The following is a 27,314-nucleotide window of genomic DNA, read 5'->3' as shown; positions in this document are numbered from 1 at the left end:
TTCCATCATCAACAAAACTTTAATATCAACTTAAAAAAAAATACTATATAGAAAATATGCTCATAAAGATTTTTTTTTTCTTCTGAAAATAATCATGTTATTTTCCCTCTTATGACAAAAATATGAAGGGTGATTTTTTTCCACAACTTATTCAGTTTTGTAAAAATACCTTTTTTCCCTGTGTACTTTTGGTAATTTTAGCAACAAAGAATATGAAATATTGACGGAAAAAAACAGAATAATTTTGGGTTGGTCGGAACCTTATGGATCCAAAATAAAGTTAAGTAAATAAAATGTCAAATCAAATCATAAACATAAAGAAAACAAAACTTAAAAAGTACAAGAAATGTAAAAGAGGAAAATTACAGTAAAAACAAGGCTAAAAGCTAAAAGGTCAGTGATGGTTCTGTGTCAGATGTTTTTAAAGAAAGAAATATAATAGACCAAGAAATGTATAATGACAAATATGAAAAACAAAATACATAATGGAAAAATGATGTTTTAAAACCCAAAGTAAATCAAACGATGACATTTCTAATAAATCAATCTTTCCCACCGTAACCACATTTGCAGGTGAATTAATATCATTTAAAAAATAAATAAAAACGTTTAGAAAAAATATTCAGCGTTGACAATAACAAGTGACGTCATCACGGCGCGCCGGGCTTCAGATCCTCAGCAGCTCCTGTGGACGCGGTGCGACCGTTCAACGACCGTAAACAAACGCTGCTGTCTGAGTTGAAACGTCCGGCCCCCCGCAGCGGGACGTCCCGCCGCTCGAGCCCCCGCACGCAGCCGCTCTCTGTAGCCGGCGTCGGGCGCTCCTGAGGCGGCCTGAGCTCCGGCGCTCCGTGCGCACCGATGGAGGAGCTGCCGCAGCTGCCGCCTGAAGTCTGGGCGTACGTGTTCGGCTTCCTGAGCACGGAGGAGAAGCACTCGGTCCGCCGCTGCTGCCGCGCGCTCCGGAGCCTCGTCGACCACTCGTGCCTGTGGCGGCAGCACACGGTGCTGCTGTCCCACCTGCGCCGCTACACCTACGGCTTCTGGGCCACGCTGCGCCAGCGCAAGCTCACCCGGGTGGCGGTGCGACACCTGCGGCGCAAAGAGTGGCGGCGGCTCGTCAAGTTCCTGCCGTCGCTCACCGCCATCGTGTTCATGGACGGCGGGCGGCAGTACAAGCAGCGCTACCTGGACAAGCTGTCGCTGTTCCCCGAGCTGCGGGACATCGGGGTGCGCAACGCCACCTGGGACGACGCGATCCTGAGCCGCGCGCTGAGCGCGCAGCTGCGGGAGCGGCTCACCCACCTGAGCGTGTGCAACGTCCGGTTGCCCGCGACGCACGAGTTCGTCGACACCGCGTCGCAGCTGGTCAACCTGCGGTACCTGCTCTTCCACCAGCAGGGGGAGGACTACGGGCTGGACACGGCGAGGCCGGTGCCCTGCGGGATCTTCCACAAGCTGCTGCTCAACCTGAACAAGCTGAAGCACCTGTCCTGGGGCATGAGGGGGGAGCCGCCGGAGCCGCTGCCCGACGACTACCTCAGCCCCCGGGAGCCAGGTACCCTGCACCCGCCTGCCCCCCTCACCTGAGGGACCCTGCAGTCATCATCCATCCATCCATTAATCTATTCATTCATCCATCCATCCATTCGTCCATTCATTCATTCATTCATCCATCCATCCATTGATTCATCAATCCATTCACCCATCCATCCATTCGTCCATTCATTCATTCATTCATCCATCCATCCATTGATTCATCAATCCATTCACCCATCCATCCATTCATCAATCCATCCATCCATTCGTCCATTCGTCCATCCATCCATTCATCCATTAATCCATTCATTCATCCATTCATCCGTCCATTCATTCGTCCATCAATTCATTCATCCATCCATTCGTCCATCCATCCATTCATTCATTCATCCATCCATCCATTTTAGCGCTTGGCCGATGTGGCTCTTTACAGATCGATACTTATTACGATTATTACTAATCTATGACACTGACAACTGATATTTGAAATCAATATTTGTCTGCAGTAAAAAACTGTCTAAAGGCGTCAACATTTAGAATAACACAGTTATAACGCTGTTTCCAGCAGCGTCTGAAAATTCAACATGAATTTGAATTTCGTCTTCTGGACCGTTTCACCACGACGTAGAAACATGGAGACTCACACGGAGGTCGAGTCCACCTCATGGAACTATATTTAACTCATATATGAACACATTGTTATGGACAATATGTTCAATTTCTGTGAATAAGTTCTAATAACCATACACACTGTAGCTTTTAAGTAAATGTTTTAGTTTGAAAAAATCTAAGATTTGAATCACAAAATGTGATCCTCAAGTTTAAAGGGCCCATATTATGCCCCTTTTACACAAGTTACATTGGTTTTCAGGTGTGTGAACTACATGTCTTTGCCATTCCATGTCAAAACACCTCAAGGATCAAGCCACACAGCCCCTCCTCTGTCTGTATGAACAGCCCTGTGAGACTACGGTCGATTCCATTGCTTTCCTGCTCACTCCTCGCCCCCCTCCCTTCGTGTTCCGCCTCGCTCCTCACCGGCGTTGCGCTGCCATGACAACAGTCGCACGTAACAAGGCACAAACACGACGTAGAGACCCGGGAGGCCCAGAACACGTTCTCCATAATCACACACAGAGCACAAGGGGCTGGGCGATAGAACGTTAATGACATCCCGGCCGGCGGAGCTCGCTTGGCCATGCCCGCGGTCGTCGTTTGCGGTTGTTGTTCGGAGAAAATTATGGCGTAGCAGGATCTGTTTTTCCGCACTTCAAGGGGGGAGGTGCTGCTCAGGTTGGGGGCGTGGTCGCCCCAGTAGCAGGAGTCAACTTACGTCACTTGACGCCCGGGCTGTGAACGGCTCGTCTACAGACCGTCTGCACGATCAACCCAAACCACGAATCAACGACTCAATGTTTTCTTTTCATTCTCCGGGGGCTGGCAGACACCCCAGAAACAAAATATATGTGGAGGCAGGCTGAAAAGGTGCCTGGAGCATAATATGGCCCCTTTAAGTCAAGTAAAATTCTTGTTTTTCTATTAAAGCATTAAAAACCTCTTCTTCGTCCTCTGTTTCCCGCAGGATCGAGCCGGTACGGCGGCCCGGCGCTGACCGACCTGGAGCTGGTGGACTACCCGGAGACCATCCTGCCAGAGAACGCCCTGAGGAGCCTGACGTCGCTCCGGTCGCTGACCGTCCGCTACAGGTACATCAGGGAGGGCGTCGAGTGTCGCCTCCCGTCCTGGCTCCGTCCTCTGCAGCAGCTGGAGACGCTCACAATCATCGGTCAGTCGGCCTTCGGTTCACACTCAATTAGGGTCCGAGCGCCGAACAGGCGTGAAGCCCTACTGTACCTGAAGGGTTTATTATTTTTGAGGCCCTAAACATGGTCGAAAAGTTGTACAAATTCAAACTGCGGTGGAAAATGTGCGTAGTTTGTGGCGTTCGCGAACGGTCGAGGCAAGATGGCTCGATGGAGCCCCCTAGAGTCAAGCCCCGGCTTTGCATTTATTGCGCTTGAAAGAAATTTGGGACGCAGACGTTTCATGTCCAGACGTACAAAAAGCCTCTGGGAGCCATGCCCTATAACCAACAGGAAGTCGGCCATTTTGTTTACAGGCCCCTGCCGTGACGACGTGGCGAATTTCCATCCTTTCGCCGTCAAACAGGAAGTTCGCTCATGATCGAAGGTACATGCTCAGACATGTGACCCAAAGTTCTCTGGCATGTTAACAGTCTCACCCTCAACACATCTACTTGTCAATATCCCGACACATGAACAAGGGCCCGATCAGCGTCTTAGTGTCCGATCGACTAATGTGATCAAATGTTTTTTTTTGTTTTTGTATTGATAAATTTTGATTATTATACCTCTGTCAGATTTCTTATTTTTCTGAAAGCGTATATGTTTTGTTTTTTTAAACTGTCGTCTCAAGGCGGTAATTCTCTCGCCACTTACACGACCACCATCCCGTCCAGCGTGACCAGACTGACGCTGCGCGTGGCCATAACGCTGAAGGACATGGACTCCATCGCTCCCAAAGTCCCAGGACTCGAGCACCTGGACATCGAGCAGAACCGCTCCAGCGGCAGCCTCTGCCGGCGGATCCCCATGTTGTTTCCTCAGCTCCGGACGCTCAGGATACGGTGAGTTCGACGGGAAGCCGTGGTGGGGTTTTTTACGTGTCGCAGACCGACGCTGGGCTCAGATCGGCTCATCTCTCTGTTCTTGTGCCTCAGGTTTTTCCGCAGGGAGCCAGAGAAGGACCTGCTGAGCCTCCACCGGCTGCGGCACCTGGTGCAGCTGGAGCTGCTGGTGGAGCGCTCCTTCATCCTCAGGGATTACCTGAACGGCCACCCCTGGCCCAGCCCCTGCGTGCGGGAGCTGATCAGAGAGCTCCGAGAGCTGTCGCACAACCGGATCACCGTGATCACCACCATGCGCCAGAGGAACCCCCTGCGGGAATGTGACTGCGTGTGGGAGGGCGACTGAAGGGCCGCGGCGACGGGTGGTTTCCGTCCTCCTGAAGGGGAAGAAGACGGAGTTGGGAACGAAGTGAGGAAGACGCGACTTCCACTGTTGATGGTTTTTCTGATGAGGGAAGAGGTTCTTTGACGGGAACGTGAATGAGACGTACTGAAGGTCGTTGGATGCTGAACATCACGAATCTCAGGAAAGTGCCCGAATATAATAACCATGTGATTCTGAAGTGAAGATGAGAGCGGGGGTCCCGACAAACCGTTGCCTCGAAAACTCCGCTGGTGAATTCCGGAATCCCAGGATGAACATGAGCTGTAGAGCAATCCAGCAAATATGTATCGGGGACGAGACCCGCGGAACGGGAACTCTCCGAAATGAAATGATCAAGTAAAAGCCGGCGTAACAGGCCAAAGTATTCGGCCCCTCCACAGACTGTACCCGGGGATTAAAGTGGATGTCGGTTCACGTCACGCGTCCGTGAGTCGCTCACTGCAAGGGCTGACGGGAAATTTATGTAATGAGCCCTTGGAACTCCAGCAGCCAGATTGTTCGGCACAATAACACTGCCCCCATTCCCTGCCCACATGCCGTTGTGTCCTTGGGCAAGACACTTAACCCTAACTTGCCTCTGACAGCTCTTCCGACAGTGTACGAATGTGACAGAAAAATGTGTGGTAAATAGCAGCGCTGTATGAATATGTGTGAATGGGTGAATGTGACTTTCCTCTAAAGCGCTTTGAGTCTATATGACTAGAAAAGCACTATATAAATACAGTCCATTTAACCCAGAACCGGGTGATGAACATTACCAAATGTCCTGAGAAACATCTGGAGAACCTTCTGGAGATGAACATTACCAAATGTCTTGAGAAACATCTGGAGAACCTTCTGGAGATGAACATTACCAAATGTCTTGAGAAACATCTGGAGAAACTTCTGGAGATGAACATTACCAAATGTCTTGAGAAACATCTGGAGAACCTTCTGGAGATGAACATTACCAAATGTCTTGAGAAACATCTGGAGAACCTTCTGGAGATGAACATTACCAAATGTCTTGAGAAACATCTGGAGAACCTTCTGGTAATGAACATTACCAAATGTCACGAGAAACATCTGGAGAACCTTCTGGAGATGAACATTACCAAATGTCACGAGAAACATCTGGAGAACCTTCTGGAGATGAACATTACCAAATGTCACGAGAAACATCTGGAGAACCTTCTGGAGATGAACATTACCAAATGTCTTGAGAAACATCTGGAGAACCTTCTGGAGATGAACATTACCAAATGTCACGAGAAACATCTGGAGAACCTTCTGGAGATGAACATTACCAAATGTCACGAGAAACATCTGGAGAACCTTCTGGAGATGAACATTACCAAATGTCTTGAGAAACATCTGGAGAACCTTCTGGAGATGAACATTACCAAATGTCTTGAGAAACATCTGGAGAACCTTCTGGAGATGAACATTACCAAATGTCTTGAGAAACATCTGGAGAACCTTCTGGAGATGAACATTACCAAATGTCTTGAGAAACATCTGGAGAACCTTCTGGAGATGAACATTACCAAATGTCTTGAGAAACATCTGGAGAACCTTCCAAAACATCTCTGACGACCAGAATGAGACCAGAGAGCAACAGTCTGGACTTGGATCTGTAACAGCTTCTCAGCTGCAGTGAACAAACACTCTGAACGCAGACGTGTTTGTTTGAAGTTCACTACGATCGGGGCACTTGTTGGGTGGAGCGAGATAGAGGAACAGGAAGGAGGCTGATTTGATCGGCTACATCCAAACTCCAAACCTTTACAATAGGTTGTTTCCAAAAGAGAAACTGATGCTGAGAGTTTCTGTGGATGTGGGAAGTTTTCTTGTGTAAGTGATGAGTGTTTATTGTTCGGGGGCCATGATGTCAAATGTTGAGTTGGTCACGTGAAGCAGCCGGTACCGTGGTCGATGAAGTTCAGTTTGTTCCCACATTCTTTTACAAAGAAGAGTGACTGCTCTGGATTCATCTGAGCGACGTCTGTGTTTACATCAGCTGTGGTTCATAGTTTGTTTGAGTTCAGGACACCACGATCAGATCGTGTTTCAAAAGACAGGACCAGACAGTATCACTGAACTGGATTGTGTTGCATCATCAGGAGACCGAGACAACGCAAGGAAGATTAAATTCACAAACTCGAGGAAGAGATGGATCATCTTCATCTCTACAATCACCTGATCTTTCCGACGCTCCCTCAAGCAGCGGCACCGATTGATGGCCAGACTCAATTTGGCTTCTCCTACGTCATATCAATCCTCCTCGACACCTTTCCTTCACCTCGTGACCTTTTCCACTGAGGTCAAGGACAAGTGGTGAGGAAAAGGCGACTTCCTGAATCCAGCCTGAGTCAAATCCACAAAGATCAGATGAGGCGTTTGAGCTCCTCTCACAAGAAAAGCTCATTAAAATAATGAGTTTGATTTGCTCTTTTATGATCATTCTTATAAAAAGTTGAATGAACACGGTGGATCCAGAACATCGGGGTCCAGGTTTCATCATCCTCACACGTTTCAACCCTGTAAAGAAACAAGTCGTGTGCTGAAACCATCAAACCTCTGATGACGACAGCAAGTTGTGTGATCGTGTAGTGTGTCTGAGACCAAAGGGTTGAATAGATCAGAGCTGCACATCATGAGTCAGTGTTTCAGGCTCCTCCCTCTCCTCACTCACCTGAGACAAACCAGGAAACTGTTGTTCACTGAAGAGACACAGGCTGAACCACAGACGATCAGGTTCACTGACATCGTCCTCTGAGTGAGTCCAGCTACTGGAGAGGAAAGTGGAGAACTTCCAGATCTCTTTCAGATGTCTACATCATTGACTTTGTGAGAATAGACGTGGACCACAAGTAGAGTTTTCTTTAACTTTCACTTCATGTTTCCACAGATCGCTCTTGTTACCGCCTTCACTTGCGAAACATTAGCTACTGGTTTGCTACTTTCAACTGGTTCACTCTGCTCACTCACCACACGGAGTACTGGGTCTGTGTATGTGACGGGCAGTGAGAGCTGGTGCTGATAATGTGCCGACGTTGGCCGCACGATAATATTGGAGCTTATCGATACTATGGTCTTTCATAATTTAGCCTGGTTAATACGGGATTTGGGTGCCCATCCCTCACTATCTAACATCCCAGAAGATGCCCCGCGCTACTTCTCCCCTGTGATTTCAACATCCAGACAGAGAAGTTGACATCTCAGATGTTAGTCACACACACACACACACACACACACACACACACACACATATCTGGTAACCAACTTGTTCTTATATTCACTAGAAACTTCTCCAGCATTGAGCTCTCTGTCACCTCTCTCCATGTCTCTGACCACTTCTTCTGCAGCGGCCCAGTTGTTCTTCAACTTAAGTTCTCCCACACTACACAGCTCCTCCCACACTACACGGCTCCTCCCACACTACAAGGCTCCTCCCACCCTACACTGGCTCCCTGTGAAAGCTGGAATCCTATTCAAGGCGCTGGTACTCGCCTACCGTGCTGCGAATGGCTCAGGCCCTTACTACATCCAGGACATGGTCAAAACCTTACACCCCAGCCCGTCCACACTGCTCTGGTACGGGAGGGGTGGGAAGCCACAGCTCATCTAAATCCTGTCTCAATGGTGGAACAAGCTTCCCATTGACATCAGGAGAGCAGAAACCCTTCAATGCTTCCGCCGCAGACTGAAAACTCACCTGTTCAGACTGCAGCTGACTCCCTGAATATATTTATATAAAAATTTGAAATGAGCAGTTGAAGCTGCTTTGTCTATTTGATAAATGTTTATGTCTCTTGATTCTTTCACCTCTTGGGTTATACCCTAATGGTTGAATGCACGTATTGTAAGTCACTTTGGACAAAAGTGTCTGCTAAATGAATTTAATGTAATGTAATTATGCCTGATTTATTTTTCCCACAAACATTCAGCTACATATATATATTTTGCCACATATGCAAGTTTTGTTTAAATAAGTGCAGTTTATATCTTGTTTAGAACTTTATGTTGGTTTAATATTAATGTTTGTTAAAGGCAGCAATATTTAGGTTTCTGTGTTAATAGGTAAGCATGTTACTGTCGCTTTAAGAGACATGGGTCTAGGCATGGCTTTGAAGTTTGTTAGTTCATGATTTTGAAGTTAGCTAGTTGTACCACTCAGGCTCAAGGACCGACCGAGCCACAAAGGTTTTCTTAGTTTGATAGAAGCCTCGACTCACAGTGAAAGTAAACTTCAGTGGAGCCGTGACTGACTGAACCGTCTGTCTGCTGTTCACAGCTTCACTCAGAGACTAAATGGCTTCCAGATCAGAGGAGGATCTCTGCTGTCCAGTCTGTAAGATGTCTTCACAGATCCTGTTCTTCTGTCATGTGGCCACAGCTTCTGTAAAGACTGTGTGAAGAGATGGTGGAGAGAGAGACCACAACAAGAGTGTCCAGTTGTAAGAGGTCTTCAAAGTTTGAACCACCTTGTAACCTGGTGTTGAAGAACCTGTGTGAGGACTTCTTACAGGAGAGAGGTCAGAGGTCTTCACAGGCTCTCTGCAGTCTGCACTCTGAGAAACTCTCCCTCTTCTGTCTGGACCATCAGCAGCTGGTGTGTCTCGTCTGCAGAGATTCAGAAAAACACACCGACCACAGGTTCAGACCCATCGATGAAGCTGCTCGACAACACAAGAAGGAGCTTCAGGAAACTCTGGAGCCCTTAAAGGAGAAGTTAAAGGTTTCTGAACTTGTTAAAGTGAAGTTTGACCAAACAGCAGAACACATTAAGGTCCAGGCCCGACGCACAGAGAAGCAGATTCAGGAGCAGTTTAAGAAGCTTCACCAGTTTCTACAAGAGGAAGAGGAGGCCAGGATGACTGCACTGAGGGAGGAAGAGGAGCAGAAGAGTCAGGTGATGAAGGAGAAGATGGAGGCTCTGAGCAGAGAGACAGCATCTCTTTCAGACACAGTCAGAGTCACAGAGGACGAGCTGAGAGCCGAAGACGTCTCGTTCCTGCTCAACTTCAAGGCTGCAGTGGAGAGAGCCCAGCAGCGCCCCCTGCTGGAGGATCCACAGATGCCCTCAGGAGCTCTGATAGACGAGGCCAAACACCTGGGCAACCTGACCTTCAACATCTGGAACAAGATGAAGGACATGGTCTCCTACAGTCCTGTGGTTCTGGACCCAAACACTGCTCATCCAGGACTCATCCTGTCTGAAGACCTGACCAGTGTGAGTCTGGGAGACGAACAGAAGCTTCCTGACAATCCAGAGAGGTTTGATCGTTACTGGTCTGTCCTGGGCTCTGAGGGTTTCAACTCAGGGAATCACAGCTGGGACGTCCAGGTCGGAGACAACACATTCTGGATACTGGGTGTGTTAGCAGAGTCTGTCCAGAGGAAGGGAGACATTCAGAGACAGTCTGGATTATGGAGAATATGGTTCTATAAAGGTAAATACTTTGCACGGTCACCATCAGATCCAGACTCTGTTCTCACAGCAAAAGGAGATCCAGAGGATCAGAGTGAATCTGGATTGGAACAAAGGAAAACTGTCGTTCTCTGATCCTGATACTAACACACACATACACACCTTCACACACACTTTCACTGAGAAGATGTTTCCATACATTATCAATGTGGGTCACATGAAGCTGTTACCAGAGAAGGTCTCTGTGACCGTGAACAGAACAGTTAGAGATGCCAGCTGTTGTGTTCAAGGTGGTGGATTCTGAAACAGGAAGATGTGAAAACATCAACACAGATCACAGTCGTGTGTTTGTGAGAGAGTTCAAATCTCTGGCAGCAGAAACATGGACTCAGCAGCTTCTTTGTGTTTCTGTTTATTGGCTGAAGTCAAGTATCAGGTCCGTGTTTAATCAACCTCGAGGCTTCTGTAATCATTTCTGTGCTGGTTTGGTCTTTTTCAGCCACGTCTGCCTCGTGTTACCTTCTGAAATGGCTCATCGATGTTCCACAGTTGATTTATAGAACGATGTAATCTATGGATAATACTCATAAAGAAATTGAAATGGCATTTAACAGCCGGGAATATAATCCCTTGTTACGGTGTCTGTAATCTGTGATGACTAATCCAGTAATATTTCTACATATAGATTCATGACATCATGGATTAACATGTTTTATTGGTAATTGTCATTTTACTCAATTTACTTACTCTTGCTACTAACTTTTTGCTTTCAAAGTCGTCATTATGAAGGTCATTATTGATGATTAAAAAATATATAATGACAATAACTTATTCATGAGCCTGGTCCCTTCAGATTTTACATCCAACAAGTCAGAATGAGATGTTTCTTCTTTTCGGAGCCATAAAAAAATGGGGATATAAAACCTGTACTTTGAACTGTGACCTGTGCAGATGTTGACATCAGTGATATGATGCCAAAATAATCCACCATAATCCACCGCGTAGTGTTCAGTCTGTATTTTCTAATATTTCATGAATTTCCCGATAAATTATAGTTATAGTTATTATAATAATTAATAACAAGTTATAGTTATTTTATAGGGACAATGAGTCTAGAATAATTCCCACATATTAAAAATCTGACACCACCTTGAGCTAATCATCATAATAAAAGTTCAATTTACAGCCATAAGTGTCCATGATATTTAATTGGGTCAGCTTAAACAAATCAACACTTTTGGACAAAACAAAAAGAAAATAATTGAAAAGATGAACCATGATGGATAAAGTCTCACATTTTTTCAGCTCATCGTTACAGTTTTCCACAGACTAGCTTCTTTGTTGTGATACAATGAAGTTTTGCATTTGTAGAATGATTATTTAAAAAAAAATGTTTAAGGCCCACCAATTAGACCGAATATGTTATACCTCTGGATGGAAAGAGTCCGATACAGATTTCTCTCTGCTGGTCAGATTAACACGTCAGTAAAAGGGAAAATGGGATTATCTACAAGCCTTTTCCCAACACATAAGAGCAGCATATAACTAGTGTCAGATTAGAAATAATGCAAGTTGACACAGTGACTCAGTTATATACTTTACATATATATACATATATATATATATATATATATATATATATATATATATATATACTGCATATTCATCATTTAGAGTTCACGGGTTCCTTAGCATCTGTACAGTAGTAGTAACAGTATGTTTGTACAGATACTAAAGGTATCAATATTTATTGAAAGTTTCGTGTCAGTTTTATGATTTCTTGAAATTGCTTATCATCCCAATCCAACAACATACCTCAAGGAGGGTCTTCCTCACCCAGCTGAGACAGGGAGGACGATGATCAACCACTTCATTCAGGAGGAATGTTGTCTCTCGTCTTCCAGCCACCGCGGGCAACGGTGAGCGGAGCCTCTCATGAAGAACTCCTGCAGCATCTTTGGTTTCAGACCAGGGGTGAGGTCGGATTGTCAAATGTGCGGAGGAAGTTTCCTAAATGTTGACATGACCCGGAAATATTCGATCAGCACCGTGATAAGAGTATGAATATGACCCAGATGTCAGTTTGTTACATATGAATCATAAAACATTGAAACATGCTGATGGAGCCGCTGATGTTTTTGTAGTTCATCTTCAGAAATGTGTAGTTTCACCACGACAGACGCGTCAACATAATTGACATACAGGTAGTTTAGTGAAAGTCGAATCAGATTCTCTGAGCAGCTCTCTCGGCTTTTCCTAAGTCCTATCAGTTCTCCTTGACACCTTTCCTTGACCTCACGATGTTTCCCACTGAGGTCAAGGAAGGACATTTCGACCTCACCCCAGATCTTTTTCTCTTTTCCAAAACTTCTTGACAATGGGTTTGTTTTTATTCACAATATCATCCCTTTGACAAGGTGCTGACCCTGACCTTCCTCAGCCATGCCCTGCTCCTCCAGGATGAACTGGACCCTGGTCACCATGGTGACCCTCATCCCCATCGATCCTGAATCTGTAGACCTGATCCTGCGTGTGTATGTGTGTGTGTGTGTGTGTGGTCCAGTCAGGTGAATTTCGCCTCCGGCGCCTCCTCTGGGATCTTCAGCTTCACGGAGCCGTTCTTCTCCGCCACCGGCACCGCCGCCGCGTCTCCGCCGGCGGGCACATCATGGTCCGCGGCCCGGTCTCCTCCTCCTCCTCCTCCTCCTAGTCCTCCTTCGGTTGCTTCTCCTGCTCCTCCTGGTCCAGGTCTGCCTCGCTCACATCGGCCTCCGTCGCATCTGCATCCGCAGCGTCCTGAGCCGGAGGCTCCGCCGCATCCTTGGGCTCAGCCTCAGCATCTTTGGTCTCCGCGACCCGCAGCTCCACGTTCGTCTCCTCCGAGTTCATCCCGCCGACGGCACCTGAAGGCAGCACGAGAGCTCGCTCTTGTTGTCTACCTAAGTTATTATTATTATTATTACATAAACATACTCCACAACTTGTCACATCCACACGAGACGAGAGGATCTGAGTTCACACAACAACATCGATTCTCATCCTCTTCTCATATTCCTGGATTCGTCGTCGGCACATCAGCTTCGAGCTTCTACTCCAGTGCACATTCATATTCCACCGGTTGACGTCATCATAAGGAGTTTGTTTCAACAACGAGAGGGATTCGAACTGGTGGTGCACATGTTTCTTATTTCCCCTGAGGGGCCTGAAGGGGGCGACCCGTGACCCGGATGGAAGAATATGATCCGTGTAATAAGTTTGGAAAATGATAAATGAGGAACGCTTCACGAATTTGCGTGTCATCCTTGCGCAGGGGCCATGCTAATCTTCTCTGTATCGTTCCAATTTTAGTATATGTGTTACCGAAGTAACACGACAAAAAAGAGCTTATGAGAGGAATTTAAAGGGGACGGACCCGGAACTGGACCTCGGTCAGGGTGTCGTCTCTGTGACGCGGTCACGTGACGCGGGTCGGAACCGAACCAGCGGCACGCGCACATCTGTCCGCTGTGACGTCAGTCTGCTCGTGTCGCGCTCTCCTCCGGGTTCTGGACTTTAGTTCACTTCGCGTCCGTGTCGCTCGCGATGCTCACAGGGGCTGATGGGAGATTTATGTAATGAGCCTTTAGCTGCGGCAGTCGGATTGGTCAGCGGCAGGCGCGAGAACAAAGGATCTGCCCCGCCCCCTCCTGCGTCACTCACAGAGACACACCGGAAACACGTCACTGTCGTGTCACTCCGGTAACACTTACATTCAAATATCAGAGAAGATGATTCGGATCCATTCGGATCCATAGATGCAGGACTCACATCAGAGCAGCCACGTGTTCCAGGGATCACTGCGGTCTAACTTCCGGGTTCCGCCCCTTCAAATGCTCCACAGACACACGTGACCGTCGTTTTGCTGCGGTAACGTTATTATTTATGATTATTGAGATCAACGGTTCGAACCCCGCTCGACACAAACTCCGGATGTGACGTAGAGTCGCCTCTCAATAACTTGTTGACACTATGTGACATCACAGCAGAGTGTTATAATACCATCTTACAGGAGTCTGTGTCATTAAATGTGGAAGTATGAGTTCAGCAAAAATGCTGATTTATGTTCATATATTTATCAAAGCCAGATGATCCATCCTCTTCAAACAGAGCTCCTCTAACTGTCCCTCTGAAATGATCTCACATTAAAAACCACAACAGTCTGAACAGTCGAGGCTCATAAGATTAGTCTCATAGATTTACTAATAAAACCTAGATAGGGGATGTCGCCCATCTAGGCAACAATTTTTATTATTATTGTACAAAGTTCAAATACAAACAATTAAGGCACAATTGCAATTGTACAAAACGTGAAAAGACAAAATACACAGAAGATAAACAAACAGACAAAACATAAAACATAAATGTGAGAAGTAAACAAGTCCAGTAAGGCAGAAAGTTTCAGGGCATTTGTGTTAGTTATATATCGAAGACACTTTGTGAATAAAATTAGATTGTTCTTCCATCCATTGAAGTGGCGCTTCACTTTCAATATCTGCATTTGTGGATAAAGTGCTTACTCAATCAAATTCAATAGTTAATCAGGAAGTCCAAGTTTTCTCCTTCATGAACAGTCACGTTGTAATTGACATTAAATTTAAAGGGTGCAGTGATATATCCTTGGAACGAAGCCAATTTTGAAATGCGAACAAAAGTCTTGCACCGCTTCACGGCAAACCGGCTCTACCGCCTCCACGTCCCTCTCACAGAATCCACAAGAATTGTTATCCCAGTTAAATCTCTCGTGCAAGAAATGGTTCGATGGATAGATATCATTTATAATTTTAAAAGGTACTTCTTTAGCCTTGGGTGGGACTGGATGAGAAAAAGACCTTTTCTTATCCTCCTTGCCTTTTCATCACTGTAATCTTGAAGAAGCTATTTTCTTTTCAGTTGATTGGGTTTTTTCAACGGGAGTTTCTCACCCAGCGCCTTCGTCTTCAGCCTCCACTCAGCAGAGCAGCGGGAGAGGAGCAGACAAGGTCTCATATCGGAATCAAAACTTTATACCTTCAAATAAGTTACGGACAGTTAAGGAATATTTTGTTCATGTTTCTATATTAAGAAATATTTTGTTCATGTTTCTATATTAAGAAATATTTTGTTCATGCTTCTATAATAAGAAATATTTTGTTCACTCTTCTATATTAAGACATATTTCATGTGTTTGTTGAGAAAGATTTGATGGAAAAACAAGTCAGACTTAAATATTTTTTCAACCTATGACACAGTTTCAGTACTTTAATCATGTATCATAGTTTATTGACTCAGAACATTTTATTTCAGGTTGAACAGATTTTAGAGACATGGAGCTTTAGAATATTCTCCAAGTAATGACATCGCATAAACAGATGAACCCAATCTAGACACTATAAATAGTTTTATATAGTGCATTTACAGTGCAGTATAACTGTTACTTTATTGTTTCTGACATGAAGTGTGAAGAGATGATTTGACCGCAACTGAGACTAATTTACTTTGAGTCTTTACAGTGCGCTTCAGACGCAACGTGATCACGACGTGAGGAGGAAGACGACGTGAGGACGATGTGAGGAGGAAGACGACGTGAAGACGATGTGAGGAGGAAGACGACGTGAAGACGACGTGAAGACGACGTGAGGAGGAAGACGATGTGAGGACGATGTGAGGAGGAAGACGACGTGAAGACGACGTGAAGACGACGTGAGGAGGAAGACGATGTGAGGACGACGTGAGGAGGAAGACGATGTGAGGACGACGTGAGGAGGAAGACGACGTGAAGACGACGTGAAGACGACGTGAGGAGGAAGACGATGTGAGGACGACGTGAGGAGGAAGACGATGTGAGGACGACGTGAGGAGGAAGACGACGTGAGGAGGAAGAAGACGTGAGGAGGAAGACGATGTGAGGAGGAAGACGACGTGAGGAGGAAGACGACGTGAGGAGGAAGAAGACGTGAGGAGGAAGACCACGTGAGGAGGAAGATGACGCGAAGACGACGTGAGGAGGAAGACGACGTGAAGACGACGTGAGGAGGAAGAAGACGTGAGGAGGAAGACGATGTGAGGACGACGTGAGGAGGAAGACGACGTGAGGAGGAAGACGATGTGAGGAGGAAGACGATGTGAGGACGACGTGAGGAGGAAGACGACGTGAGGAGGAAGACGATGTGAGGAGGAAGACGATGTGAGGACGACGTGAGGAGGAAGACGACGTGAGGAGGAAGACGATGTGAGGAGGAAGACGATGTGAGGACGACGTGAGGAGGAAGACGACGTGAGGAGGAAGACGACGTGAGGAGGAAGACGAAGTGAAGACGACGTGAAGACGACGTGAAGACGACGAGAGGAGGAAGACGACGTGAGGAGGAAGAAGACGTGAGGAGGAAGAAGACGTGAGGAGGAAGACGATGTGAGGACGACGTGAGGAGGAAGACGACGTGAGGAGGAAGACGATGTGAGGAGGAAGACGATGTGAGGACGACGTGAGGAGGAAGACGACGTGAGGAGGAAGACGATGTGAGGAGGAAGACGATGTGAGGACGACGTGAGGAGGAAGACGACGTGAGGAGGAAGACGATGTGAGGAGGAAGACGATGTGAGGACGACGTGAGGAGGAAGACGACGTGAGGAGGAAGACGACGTGAGGAGGAAGACGAAGTGAAGACGACGTGAAGACGACGTGAAGACGACGAGAGGAGGAAGACGACGTGAGGAGGAAGAAGACGTGAGGAGGAAGAAGACGTGAGGAGGAAGACGATGTGAGGACGACGTGAGGAGGAAGACGACGTGAGGAGGAAGACGATGTGAGGAGGAAGACGATGTGAGGACGACGTGAGGAGGAAGACGACGTGAGGAGGAAGACGACGTGAGGAGGAAGACGACGTGAGGAGGAAGACGATGTGAGGACGACGTGAGGAGGAAGACGATGTGAGGAGGAAGACGACGTGAAGACGACGTGAGGAGGAAGACGATGTGAGGAGGAAGACGACGTGAGGACGACGTGAGGAGGAAGACGATGTGAGGAGGAAGACGATGTGAGGAGGAAGACGATGTGAGGAGGAAGACGATGTGAGGAGGAAGACGACGTGAAGACGACGTGAGGAGGAAGACGACGTGAGGACGACGTGAGGAGGAAGACGACGTGAGGACGACGTGAGGAGGAAGACGACGCGAAGACGACGTGAGGAGGAAGATGACGTGAAGACCACGTGAAGACCACGTGAGGAGGAAGACGACGTGAGGAGGAAGAAGACGTGAGGAGGAAGAAGACGTGAGGAGGAAGAAGACGTGAGGAGGAAGACGATGTGAGGACGACGTGAGGAGGAAGACGACGTGAGGAGGAAGACGATGTGAGGAGGAAGACGATGTGAGGACGACGTGAGGAGGAAGACGACGTGAGGAGGAAGACGACGTGAGGAGGAAGACGACGTGAGGAGGAAGACGATGTGAGGACGACGTGAGGAGGAAGACGATGTGAGGAGGAACGTGAGGAGGAAGACGATGTGAGGAGGAAGACGACGTGAAGACAACGCGAGGAGGAAGACGACGTGAAGACGACGTGAAGACGACGTGAAGACGCAGCAACAGACGTGTGACACGATGACGTCAAATGTAACCAATGAAAACTCAGACTCACGTTAGTCTTTTTCCCACATCCCCTTTATTCATGGACCTCAACAAACATTTAACTGATATAACAACCTGACGTACTTCAGATTTTGAATGTGGGACATGTACTTGTAGTATTTTCCTGCTGATGTTTTGTTCCACTCAGTGAAAGTACAACGAGCGGCTCAGTCGTCGTGTGACACTGTCGTCAGTCGTCTGTCCACATGTTGTCATATTCATGATAATGTTCCAGGAGTCTACATGTAATATAGATTATAGTGCATTTCCCTCCACCGTGGTACAATAACAGTGATAGTGTGGATGTTAGACTCCGCCCCTCCAGGAGTTCTTTCCTGATAATAGAGATAATGATAATATAGTAATACAGATGTTCTCAATTGGTTATAATGCATTTCCCTCCACCGTGGTACAATAACAGTGATAGTGTGGGTGTCAAAGATCCTCTCAGCCTTGTTACTGACAGATGTTCACACAGCGACACCTCAGATGAGGATCAGACCACATCTGTCTGGTGTCACAGCAGAGCTGAGCTCATCTAGACGTCCCGGCTCTGGATCAGGACCGAGCAGAAGTCAGGGGGTCGCTCAGGAGGTCGGCGGCCTGGGAGTCGGTCCTAGTCGCCATGGAAACAACCTGAGAAGACAGCCAGAACAGACGAGGGTCAGTTCTCAGTCCAGCTGCAGGACGAACTCGTCCAGAGGGTGAGGGTCCGTCCTCTCGACCTCCGTCACCTGACCCCGCTCCACCTCATCGGTCACCTGCCAGCAGCACAGCTGTGTCTCACCTAATTGGTCCAGGCCATGGTGATGAAGGCGGAGCTTCCATCTTCATATTGAGACCTGGCAGATCTGCGTCGTCTCTTCCCTCCGCAGCTCTGAGACAAAGACAAACACACAGACATGTTTCACACATGGATCAGGTCAGAACGAGCTCCTGTCCGTGGGAGGGTTCGGGGGAGCGAGGCGTACCGGGGCGCAGGTGTTGCCCTTCTTCGCACACAGGTTCAGTTTGCAGTGCAGGTAGACAACATCGCTCTTCCCAGAGAACTCGAACATGTTGAAGGAGAAGTAGTTGGACGTTCCCAGTCCGTTGCCCATCACCTTCACCGTCTGGTCAGCGGTGTTCGAACAGCTGCACAGAAGCAGGAAGACAGAGGTCACAGGTTTGATCCCCTGAACGTCTCGTCCGCCTGTAACTCACACTGTGAACCAGTGATGGGAAGGCGACAGATCTTAAGGCTCCGTTCCTCTCAGAGAGACACTGAACATCACTCAGACCCTCACCCGCTAACAATCAGGTCGTATCTCAGACTGGAGTTGGCCAACGGCAGGTCTGTCGCCCAGCAGGAGTCGGTCACCACGGCGACCAGTTTGTCGTCCAGCCCGTCTGTCTTCAGCTCCACCCACACGCTCTGCTTCAGCCGGAGCTCAGTGCTCGGCTCGATGGCTCGTGTGCGGCCGGCGTCACTGAAGGTCTTCATGGTCAGAGTGTAGTTCCAAGGTCCAGATACAATCTGCTGGATCACAGAGCTGCAGAGCGCGCACACACACACACACACACACACACACACACACACACTCTCTTCAGGGTTATGAATGATGCATGACTCCGACGGCAGCGGGGAAGCTGGTGAACCTCTCACCTGTCTTTGATCCTGAAGCTCATGGTCTTGATGTCCGGCTGCTGGTAGAAGCAGGAGAAGTCGAGGTTGAATATGTCGTGGCGAGTGATGATGTCAGAGCTGTTGCTCATCATGATGGAGTTCTTGTAAATCATTTGGCTGTTGTTGTGCTGCAGAGTCACAGGGATTCAGACAGTGTGAGTTCAAGAGATTTGACAAAGTTGTTTCCATCTTGTGTTTTGCGCATTAACTCTGTTTTTTGCAAAAGGTGAAAACCACCACCAACTATTTCTAGTGCGATACTTCAAACTGCGCATAAAAGTTGGTTGATGGTCAGTAGAGGAGCGACGCCCACCTCGACCTCCATCCCACAGGTGTTGTTGACGTCGAAGCCGAACGTCACCATGTGGCTCACGTTGTCCTTCTGACCTCTGCAGCTCTGGTTGTTGAGGTGTAACTCAGAGTAGTCGATGCCTTTTTCCTCCAGGAGACAACCGACCAGGGTCACTGACGCTGAGCTGCCGTCGCAGACCGTCGGCTCGCCTGAATCGCAGCACAGACGAGAGGAGTGAAACAGAAGGAAACTTTGACTGAGTATGTGTTGTGTATTGTTCAGAACGTGAGACGAGCAGACGTGGGTGTTTCCCCTGAGTGAAGTCGATGTGTCGACCTGTCACAGCCTCCTCACCTAAAGCTCCTGTTGATCTGTACTCGGAGGCGAAAATGGCCCGACAGGCGCATATGGTTCCTCCGCTGACGTCCTCGACACAGAACTCGTGGTCACTGCAGAGGACGTCCTGACAGGAGGCCCGGGGCGGCGCTGGAAGCAGCACACACACAAGTCCAGACTCGTTAGAGTCAGTGGGAGAAGCGGTACTGACAGCTGACTGGAGGAAATATTAAAACATCTGGTCCCATCAGGTCTTTTCACACCTGAAAGTCTGAACCAAGCTCGTTAGTTTTCTTTTTACAGGTGAACGAGTCGAGCACAAAGTTTGATCCGGACCGAGACCAACTCTTTTGGTGGGACTATACTTTGGTCCGTTGGTCCGAAGGTCCGGACCAACGGACCAAACCAGGCGGGTGTGAAAGTGGCCTTATAACTGAGAAGTGGGTGAAGGTCTTACAGCAGCCGACCTCCGACCTCCAGCCCTCCAGCGAGTCGCCGGTCTGGAAGTCGCAGGCTTTGACGTAAGCCTCCAGGAACTGGCAGTGACTGAGGCCGTCCACGGCCGGATATGTGCACAGAGTGTTGATGCAGGCGCCGATGAAGGAATCTGGGTCGGTGAGGTTGTGGCAGGAGGTGAAGGGCGCCTCATACAGGAGTTCACAGCTGTGGAGGGAGACAGAACCATCGTGTTCAACAATGTGAGCGACCAGGTGAAGGAGTGTTGTCACAGTCATGTTCTGTATCGTCACAGGACTCGTGTGGTGTCAGCTGATCTCACACTGAGTCTCAGGTTGTATCTTATGTATATTAATAACTGGGAGCATAAAGTCAAGTACAAGTACTTTGGTTTATTCTAGTTTGGTGCAGCACTTGAGTAAATGTACTTAGTGATTTAAACGTGAGGCTCACAGACTAACGTGTGACGCCGAGTGAGGCCGGCTGTTCGAGCCCAGTGTGTGTTCAGGTGTGTCTCACCGCTCAGTCACTGTGGTGCAGTTGATGGTCCCGTCAGCAGGTTCAGGGAACTGCTCTTCACAGCTGGGGGGCAAAGAGCAGAGGGTCAGGACTGTTCTCTGGGCCTGACTCCTTCACATCAACACACAGGTCTGACATTCAGGACGAGGTCTCACCTGCTGGAGCTGAACTCAGGAAGCACTTCATCAGAAGATCCGCCGGAGGAATAACATAAACCTGGGATGGTGTCATTAGATGAGCCTGGACAGTTTGAGGAGAGAAGGAGTCAGAAGAAGAAAAGTCAGACTGGATGAACATTTATCTGTCAACCAGCGATTCAACCAGCCGCTGTACGACCACACCTGAAGATGTAGACAGACCGTCAGAACACTGCGGGTCAAAGGTCAAAGTCGAAATCCTTCAGAATAAAAACGATTTCATCAGACGTCAGTGAGACGTCAAAGAGCTGCAGACGCCTCAGGGTCAGAGGAGATCCTCCATGACAGTCTCCATGTCCGATCAGGTCCAGAATATAATATATATATATATATATTTAATAATAATAATAATCATAATAATCATAACACTTGTTACTTTGTCTATGATTTACAGTCTAAGCATCTTCACCAGTGAGGAACTGAATACTGATGATGGTCTGATTTCTGTTCACTGGCCCATAAAGTCAAATCAGTTCACATGTGAATCAACCCGTCCCAACAAACAGCTCAGTGGCGACTCAGGTGTATGACAGGTGCTCAGCGTCACATGGGCCCGGCTGGTGTCGTGGAGGAAAAGCTTCTCTGGACTTTGTCTCTACCTGTCTTGTGGATCTGTGCGGTGGAGCCATCGAAGAAGACAGAGGTGGTGTAGTTGGAGAGGAGGAACGTGGCGGTGACTCCGGTCTGGTTCTTGGAGACGTCCACACCGTGAAGAGACAGAGGCAAGCTGCCGAGGCTCAGCGGCGCGTCGTCCACCTGCGTCACAGCGGAGGACAACGCTGGTTCAACCACGTTGTTCAACACTTCAGTCCACTGGACACTCAAGACTCACTGATCCGTCCACCAGCACCAGCTGTCGACCAAACAGCCAACTACTGAGTGAAGTTCAGCCGGTAACTGGATCATGGACATGAGTCTTGATTTAGCTCGGCTGCAGAAGGTAACAGGGTTCTATTAGTTTCTTGTTCTGAGCGTTTGATGAGTGTAATTCTAACGCTTTAGAATAACCCACTACATGTTAGCAGTCAGGCAGACAAACGCATTAACATTTGCAACAGTTAACATCTGTGTATATGAAGTAATAAACCAGAGGAACCAAATTTGGGCTTTTATGAAAAAGTTGAAATGAAGTTTATCTACATTTCACCAACACCACCATCTTTCCTGGACCTGAAGGTCGTCACAGGCCGAAGGAGACGGTCACAGCGAGAGGACAGAGAGCGAGTGAACACACAAGGACAGATGTTTTCTTCCTCCTACAGAGGAGACCACGACAGTCCAGATGTTTTGTACGAAGCAGTCGACTGCGTTCGGAGCAGACAGGACGTCAGAGGAGAGGAGGGCGGTGGACCGTGCACTGCCGCCCTCTACAGGCCAGAAAGAGGAGTGCACTCCTTTGCTTTAATTAAAGGGGCAGTCCACCCAAAACCAAACACATAACCACCACATGATGTTTGTTGTAGACACGTTGATGAAAACAGAAAGACAAAAGAGGGATGGTTAATGCACAGTGATCCACTGATGATCTCCACCAACCAGGAGGACGTCAGCTCCACTCTCTCTGTGGCTGAGGGTGGTTTACCTGAAGCCTCAGGCCTGGTCCCAGGGTGATGTTGACACCCGGCCCGTCCAAACGCAGGATCACTTTGTCCAACAGACTGAAGTCTTTACGGCGTCGGTCCCGGAAGACGGCCAGCAGCTCGACGCCCGACTCTGACAACAGAGTGTAAGCACAGCGATCCGGGACAGAGACGACATAGTTCAAGAAGTTGACGACAGTGGAGCCGATCACGGTGCACGTGGGACACCTAACACACAGGGGAGGTGGAGATGTTTTATCACCAGCAGCTGATGACAAAAGTATTTACCTGGAAATATAACTGAGATATATTTACGGGCACAGAACTCCACAAGGAGAGAAAGTGAGGTTTCCTTCTGCACTACAGCTCACACTGGAACCATCTGGATTACAGACCAACTCATTCACTCCATAGTAAACACCTGTAAAACAGAGAGGATTCAGTTGTGATATTGAATCGTAAGAGAATAAGATAACAGCAACATTGGAACATGATCATACTGTGAGGGCCCCTGTGAAGGCTCAGTTCACTCACACCACACAGCAACATATGTCCTCATGTTTGCTCCACCTCACACACTGCAGGTGGGTGGAGTCACTTTGTGGCTTGTCGTTTCACTGGAACTACTTCCTGGAGGAGCGTTTCTGTGGAAACCGTCTCCACTAACATGAACATCTGTAACATCATCTCACAGAAACTAACTTCACCTCCAGTGTGGTGCGGTGGAGTCGGAGAGCTCAGCGAGACGAAGCTCTGTCCCAGGACGGATCAAATTATCAAACTATCTGACGGGACACAGAGGAACTATGTTTGTTTGTGATTTGGGTGAACTGACCCTTTAATAATCACCAGCTCTGCTCACCTGACTTTATGCAGGCAATAGAGAATTTAAAGATATTTGAACTGACACCGTACGTGTCCACTGAAACACCACCGACCATCACGTCGACACTCTGCAGAGGAACGACACAGTTACTGTCTCACACTGACACACAGGAAGACATCACACTGTCTCCATGGCAACACAACTGTGAAGAGGCGGAACTTTCTCTTCACTGATCATCAACTTCTCTCCAGCTGCTGTTTGTCATACGTGTACTTACCAAATCTCCTGTGGTGTATACACCAATATAAAGAGCTGATTGTGTCCCAAACTGGCGAAACTGAATTGCAAACTGTGAACATGAAACACATGTGATTCAGAGACTGTTGGAAAACAAAAGCTTCCAGAAAAACTTTTGACCTTTTTGATCAGCGGTATATTCAGAAGTTCACATTGACTGAAAGAGATCAATACTCACCTCATATAAATTTTGACCGTTAAAAAATGCCATGTTTGCATAGCATGTTGAGGAACCAGTGAGACCTTGTAGAGAATTGTGCCAACTTGATCCAGTATCAGAAACACTTTGACCAATGATATTTGAACCTCTAACTACAGTCTTGCCTGTCATCAACACACAGTCGTTGTCTGCAGTAGCAGGGTAGGGGCCTTTGAAACAAACTGCGGCAGTGGTTGATATGATGTTCACCTGTTGACATGAGGGAGAAACAACACATGAAACTAGGGCGGGGTTATTGTCAAGAACCTCACACTTCAATTCAATTTCCATTCTTCAGGTCACGATTGGATTGGATTCGATATTGAAGCAACATGCTTCATAATTCAGTAATAGGTGGAGATGACAAAAAGACCCAACTTATTCATTAGGATACATTTTCATATTTGTCAAATAACAATGTTTTTATTGGTTGAGAACAGAATGATTGATGAACGTAGAGGAAACCCTGACTACCACCCCGTTTCTGTCTTGGAGGGCCTCTGTACGACACAATCAGCGGCACCCACAAGGCCCGACAGGTGTGGGGTTTCCTCACAACGCGATTGATCATTTTACGTATTTTCTTAATCGATATTGAATCGGCAAAAAATATATTGCAATGCATTGGTGAATCGATTTTTTTTACCCAGCCCTACACGAAACCATAAAAAGTCCTGAAGCAGAAACTGTGCACAATGAAACCAAGAACAAAAAGTCACAGTGTCGTACATGCAGGTTATTGTTACAAACGTTTAACTGATCAAGAGAGAAGCTGGACTCTTCAGATCCCAGGGACATTCAGATGGGATCTTTAAGGCTGCAGCTCCAGTCGTCGTTCAAACGTTTCTCTACATGGTCTCGATACGTTTCCCTTCCATCACCACACTGTCACCGTCTGCTGTACGTTCATGGACGTGGAGCTGCTGCTCAGATGACTTCGCCCTCCACCAACGACGGACACCAAACATCAGCCAGGACAAAGACATGAAGCTGTTCTCCACCGTCCAGCTTCGTCTTACTCACGTAAACTGTGGTGTAAACTTGTCCATAGTGAGCGACGGGACAATCGCTGAAGTCTAGTTCAGCAGTTGTTCCAAAATTCACTGAGGCAGACATGGAGACATGAGAGAGACAGTTAGTGAAGTCAATCAGCAGGTTGGACCACAGGAAAGGCTGCAAATACAACTGTTAGAAAACTAAGAGCTGTCAGGAGCAAGCGCAGGACGACTAACAGAACACAGATTAATAACTAGTCAGCTGGAAGATGATCTGCCTGCTTCACTTCATCTAGTTTCTCAGTCTGTTATATCGTCTGTCGGCTCAGCTGACGTCCCTGAACCCATCGGCTGGAGTCACATCGTCCTTCCTGTCGTCTTCTCCTCTCTACTGTTCCTTGACCTCAGTGGCAAAGGTCACGAGGTGAAGGAAAGGAGTCGAGGAGGATTCACAGGACTCAGGAGAAGAGAATCCGACACCACTGACACTGAACCACGTGGTCATGTGACGGTGGATGTTGTTGATGCGTCTGTCGTGGTGAAACTTCACATTATGAAGACGAACTACAAAAACCTCAGCGGCTCCATCAGCATGTTTCAGTGTTTTATGATTCATATGTAACAGTAACTGACATCTGGGTCATATTCATACTCTTCTTCTTCTTCTTCAGATTGAATCGTTTACGGTCGTTCACGGCGCGTCACGTTAAATATCGCTGGGTCTGTTTCTCCTTCCTCTCTCATAGGAAGCTCCAGTGTGTCCTCTGCTAAAGGAGATAGGAAAGGAAGCATCAAAGCTCCTTTCCTAAACATTTAGAGAATCTGAACAGCTCTTATCACGGTGCTGAGGAAACTTCCTAAGACAATTTGACACTTGGACCACAGCCATCGTTTGTGAAGAGTCTCAAAATGGCCGCCGAGCGGATGAAGCGTGTGTTGTTACCTGCAGCAGCCAGCGGGCTGAGAGCAGCCAGGTAGACCAGGACCAGGAGCATGTTGCAGGACAGCAGCTGACGGAGAGACACACAGTCACATGATGATTCACCTTCACGTGTCACAGCTCGGACCACGACATCACAACCCAGAGTTGATCTCAGACTCATCACATCGACACACTGAAGAGATTCACCTTTTCATTTGAGGAATGTGTCAGACTGTTGGATTCGGGTCAGAGTCATCAACAATGTGTGTTCTCAGCTTCCTGCTGTGAATTATCACCTGCATGTTTCCTCTGAGTCGTGAAATGACATGAGTGTAGTAATGATGCGCCTTCTTGATTGGTTAACGTGGGCGTGGCCAATAGCTTATATGCTAACAACCCAAGATGCCCATTACCTCTCATGACCACCTGACGACATCTGCTGCATAAACGCACCGAGTCGGGTTCACATCCCATAATATGGGGGAATGAACCCTCCCCCCTGCCTCAGGCAACACTGTCCACAACATGAGGAACCAAGGAGTTCTTCAGACGGTTGAGTCCACGTCCAGCTGTCGTCCGCCTGAGGGCAGGAGCTCACACTCGGAGACGGGGTTGGAATGTCGTCAGATACTGATGACTGATTACGTCTTTTCTACTCAGTGACGTGATCCGCTGGATTCCAAAAGATACTGCAATCTACTCTGAATACCTTTGGATTACTTTAAAACCAAACATTGAAAATGTGCCACGCCCTGTTCCACCTCGCCTCAGCCTATCGCAGAGCTCCTGAGTTTTGCTGCTCCGCTCAACAGTCACACCCCGTGTAGCCGCGGTGTCATCATGTATGATGCATGTAGCTGCGTACGAGCGCTTCACAAGGTCGATGTCATATTTTAATAACTGACGACCACTGTGGTGTAACCAGTGTTTTCTGAGTGATTAGTGTCAGGACATGAATGAAACATCGTCTGAATGCTCTTGTTGAGAGACTGAACGATGTATAAAGAATAGTGGAGGTTCTCGGAGGTTCTCCCTCTCACCCCTGACAAAAGGAGCAAGATGGTTTCGTCCGCCCACCACGACTCTGTCAGCTGATCTAGTCAAGGCAAGTGGATTTGTACTGCACATTTCAACTTCGAGGCAATTCAAAGTGCTTTACATGAAACATTCAAAGCGATTGGGAAGAAACACACAAAATCACATTGAAATATAATAATCAAAAATCAAAAAGAGAGTAAAGAAACTAAGATGTTATATTTCTTGGCTAAAGATACTTGTTTTCTCTTAAGCACGTCACTGGGAACAAAGCTCATTCAACCATAGTGAAGTTCCATGAGGGGTCGAGTCTGAAGAGGCAGAGACGGGGACAGAGAGAGAGAGAGAGAGAGACAGGCTGTCTTA

At 47.6% G+C, this 27,314-nt stretch overlaps 3 protein-coding genes, 2 long non-coding RNA genes, 1 other non-coding gene and 1 pseudogene across 6 annotated transcripts in view; 5 read left to right on the top strand and 2 right to left on the bottom strand.

Moving 5' to 3' along the window:
* The first annotated feature begins 52 nt into the window (after nucleotides 1–52).
* Nucleotides 53–5,973, top strand: im:7136021. Its single transcript, XM_035609479.2, has 4 exons — nucleotides 53–1,558; nucleotides 3,122–3,325; nucleotides 3,976–4,186; nucleotides 4,280–5,973. Exons 1-4 carry the CDS (start codon nucleotides 862–864, stop codon nucleotides 4,530–4,532), a joined length of 1,365 nt encoding a protein of 454 aa, XP_035465372.2. The 5' UTR covers nucleotides 53–861; the 3' UTR covers nucleotides 4,533–5,973.
* On the top strand, nucleotides 5,276–10,811 carry LOC118285699 (annotated as a pseudogene).
* Nucleotides 5,319–8,347, top strand: LOC118285704. Its single transcript, XM_035609482.2, has 2 exons — nucleotides 5,319–6,066; nucleotides 6,115–8,347. Exons 1-2 carry the CDS (start codon nucleotides 5,319–5,321, stop codon nucleotides 6,141–6,143), a joined length of 777 nt encoding a protein of 258 aa, XP_035465375.1. The 3' UTR covers nucleotides 6,144–8,347.
* A 2,438-nt stretch (nucleotides 10,812–13,249) lies between the features above and the next one.
* Nucleotides 13,250–13,355, bottom strand: LOC118286850. Its single transcript, XR_004785521.1, has one exon. It is a non-coding gene; the product is annotated as a U6 spliceosomal RNA (small nuclear RNA).
* A 203-nt stretch (nucleotides 13,356–13,558) lies between these two features.
* Nucleotides 13,559–15,662, top strand: LOC118285706. The gene is made up of 3 exons (XR_004785216.2): nucleotides 13,559–13,890; nucleotides 14,914–15,002; nucleotides 15,513–15,662. It is a non-coding gene; the product is annotated as an uncharacterized LOC118285706 (long non-coding RNA).
* Nucleotides 15,663–17,643: 1,981 nt separating this feature from the next.
* Nucleotides 17,644–27,314, bottom strand: part of LOC118286490 (alpha-tectorin-like) — a 9,876-nt gene continuing 205 nt past the window's right edge. The window contains exons 2-19 of the mRNA XM_047337735.1: nucleotides 25,935–26,001; nucleotides 25,020–25,099; nucleotides 23,976–24,206; nucleotides 23,778–23,849; nucleotides 23,537–23,627; nucleotides 22,990–23,095; nucleotides 22,677–22,902; nucleotides 21,694–21,850; nucleotides 21,053–21,137; nucleotides 20,898–20,960; nucleotides 20,380–20,585; nucleotides 19,941–20,072; nucleotides 19,608–19,795; nucleotides 19,274–19,422; nucleotides 18,915–19,160; nucleotides 18,600–18,762; nucleotides 18,416–18,505; nucleotides 17,644–18,264 (exon numbers count right to left, since the gene is read on the bottom strand). Coding sequence (XP_047193691.1) covers nucleotides 18,416–18,505; nucleotides 18,600–18,762; nucleotides 18,915–19,160; nucleotides 19,274–19,422; nucleotides 19,608–19,795; nucleotides 19,941–20,072; nucleotides 20,380–20,585; nucleotides 20,898–20,960; nucleotides 21,053–21,137; nucleotides 21,694–21,850; nucleotides 22,677–22,902; nucleotides 22,990–23,095; nucleotides 23,537–23,627; nucleotides 23,778–23,849; nucleotides 23,976–24,206; nucleotides 25,020–25,099; nucleotides 25,935–25,986 — 2,337 coding nt within the window. The 5' untranslated portion in view covers nucleotides 25,987–26,001 and the 3' untranslated portion in view covers nucleotides 17,644–18,264. The remainder of the gene's footprint in view (nucleotides 18,265–18,415; nucleotides 18,506–18,599; nucleotides 18,763–18,914; nucleotides 19,161–19,273; nucleotides 19,423–19,607; nucleotides 19,796–19,940; nucleotides 20,073–20,379; nucleotides 20,586–20,897; nucleotides 20,961–21,052; nucleotides 21,138–21,693; nucleotides 21,851–22,676; nucleotides 22,903–22,989; nucleotides 23,096–23,536; nucleotides 23,628–23,777; nucleotides 23,850–23,975; nucleotides 24,207–25,019; nucleotides 25,100–25,934; nucleotides 26,002–27,314) is intronic.
* On the top strand, nucleotides 20,572–25,458 carry LOC124851024. Its single transcript, XR_007032204.1, has 2 exons — nucleotides 20,572–21,399; nucleotides 21,489–25,458. It is a non-coding gene; the product is annotated as an uncharacterized LOC124851024 (long non-coding RNA).

The sequence above is a fragment of the Scophthalmus maximus genome, chromosome 15 (genome assembly GCF_022379125.1).
Source record: "Scophthalmus maximus strain ysfricsl-2021 chromosome 15, ASM2237912v1, whole genome shotgun sequence".
In the NCBI taxonomy this organism is placed as follows: Eukaryota; Metazoa; Chordata; class Actinopteri; order Pleuronectiformes; family Scophthalmidae; genus Scophthalmus; species Scophthalmus maximus.
Note: the sequence above shows the minus strand (reverse complement) of the source record. Positions and strands in the feature narration are given on the sequence as shown.

Bases quoted from the DNA above. Each gene is read 5' to 3' on its own strand.
- im:7136021 (XM_035609479.2), top strand. From the start codon at position 862: ATGGAGGAGCTGCCGCAGCTGCCGCCTGAAGTCTGGGCGTACGTGTTC. The intron at 3,326-3,975 runs GTCAGTCGGCCT...TGTCGTCTCAAG, and splicing joins GGAGACGCTCACAATCATCG to GCGGTAATTCTCTCGCCACT. The intron at 4,187-4,279 runs GTGAGTTCGACG...CTTGTGCCTCAG, and splicing joins CTCCGGACGCTCAGGATACG to GTTTTTCCGCAGGGAGCCAG.
- LOC118285704 (XM_035609482.2), top strand. From the start codon at position 5,319: ATGAACATTACCAAATGTCCTGAGAAACATCTGGAGAACCTTCTGGAG. The intron at 6,067-6,114 runs ATCTGGAGAACC...GTCTTGAGAAAC, and splicing joins TACCAAATGTCTTGAGAAAC to ATCTGGAGAACCTTCCAAAA.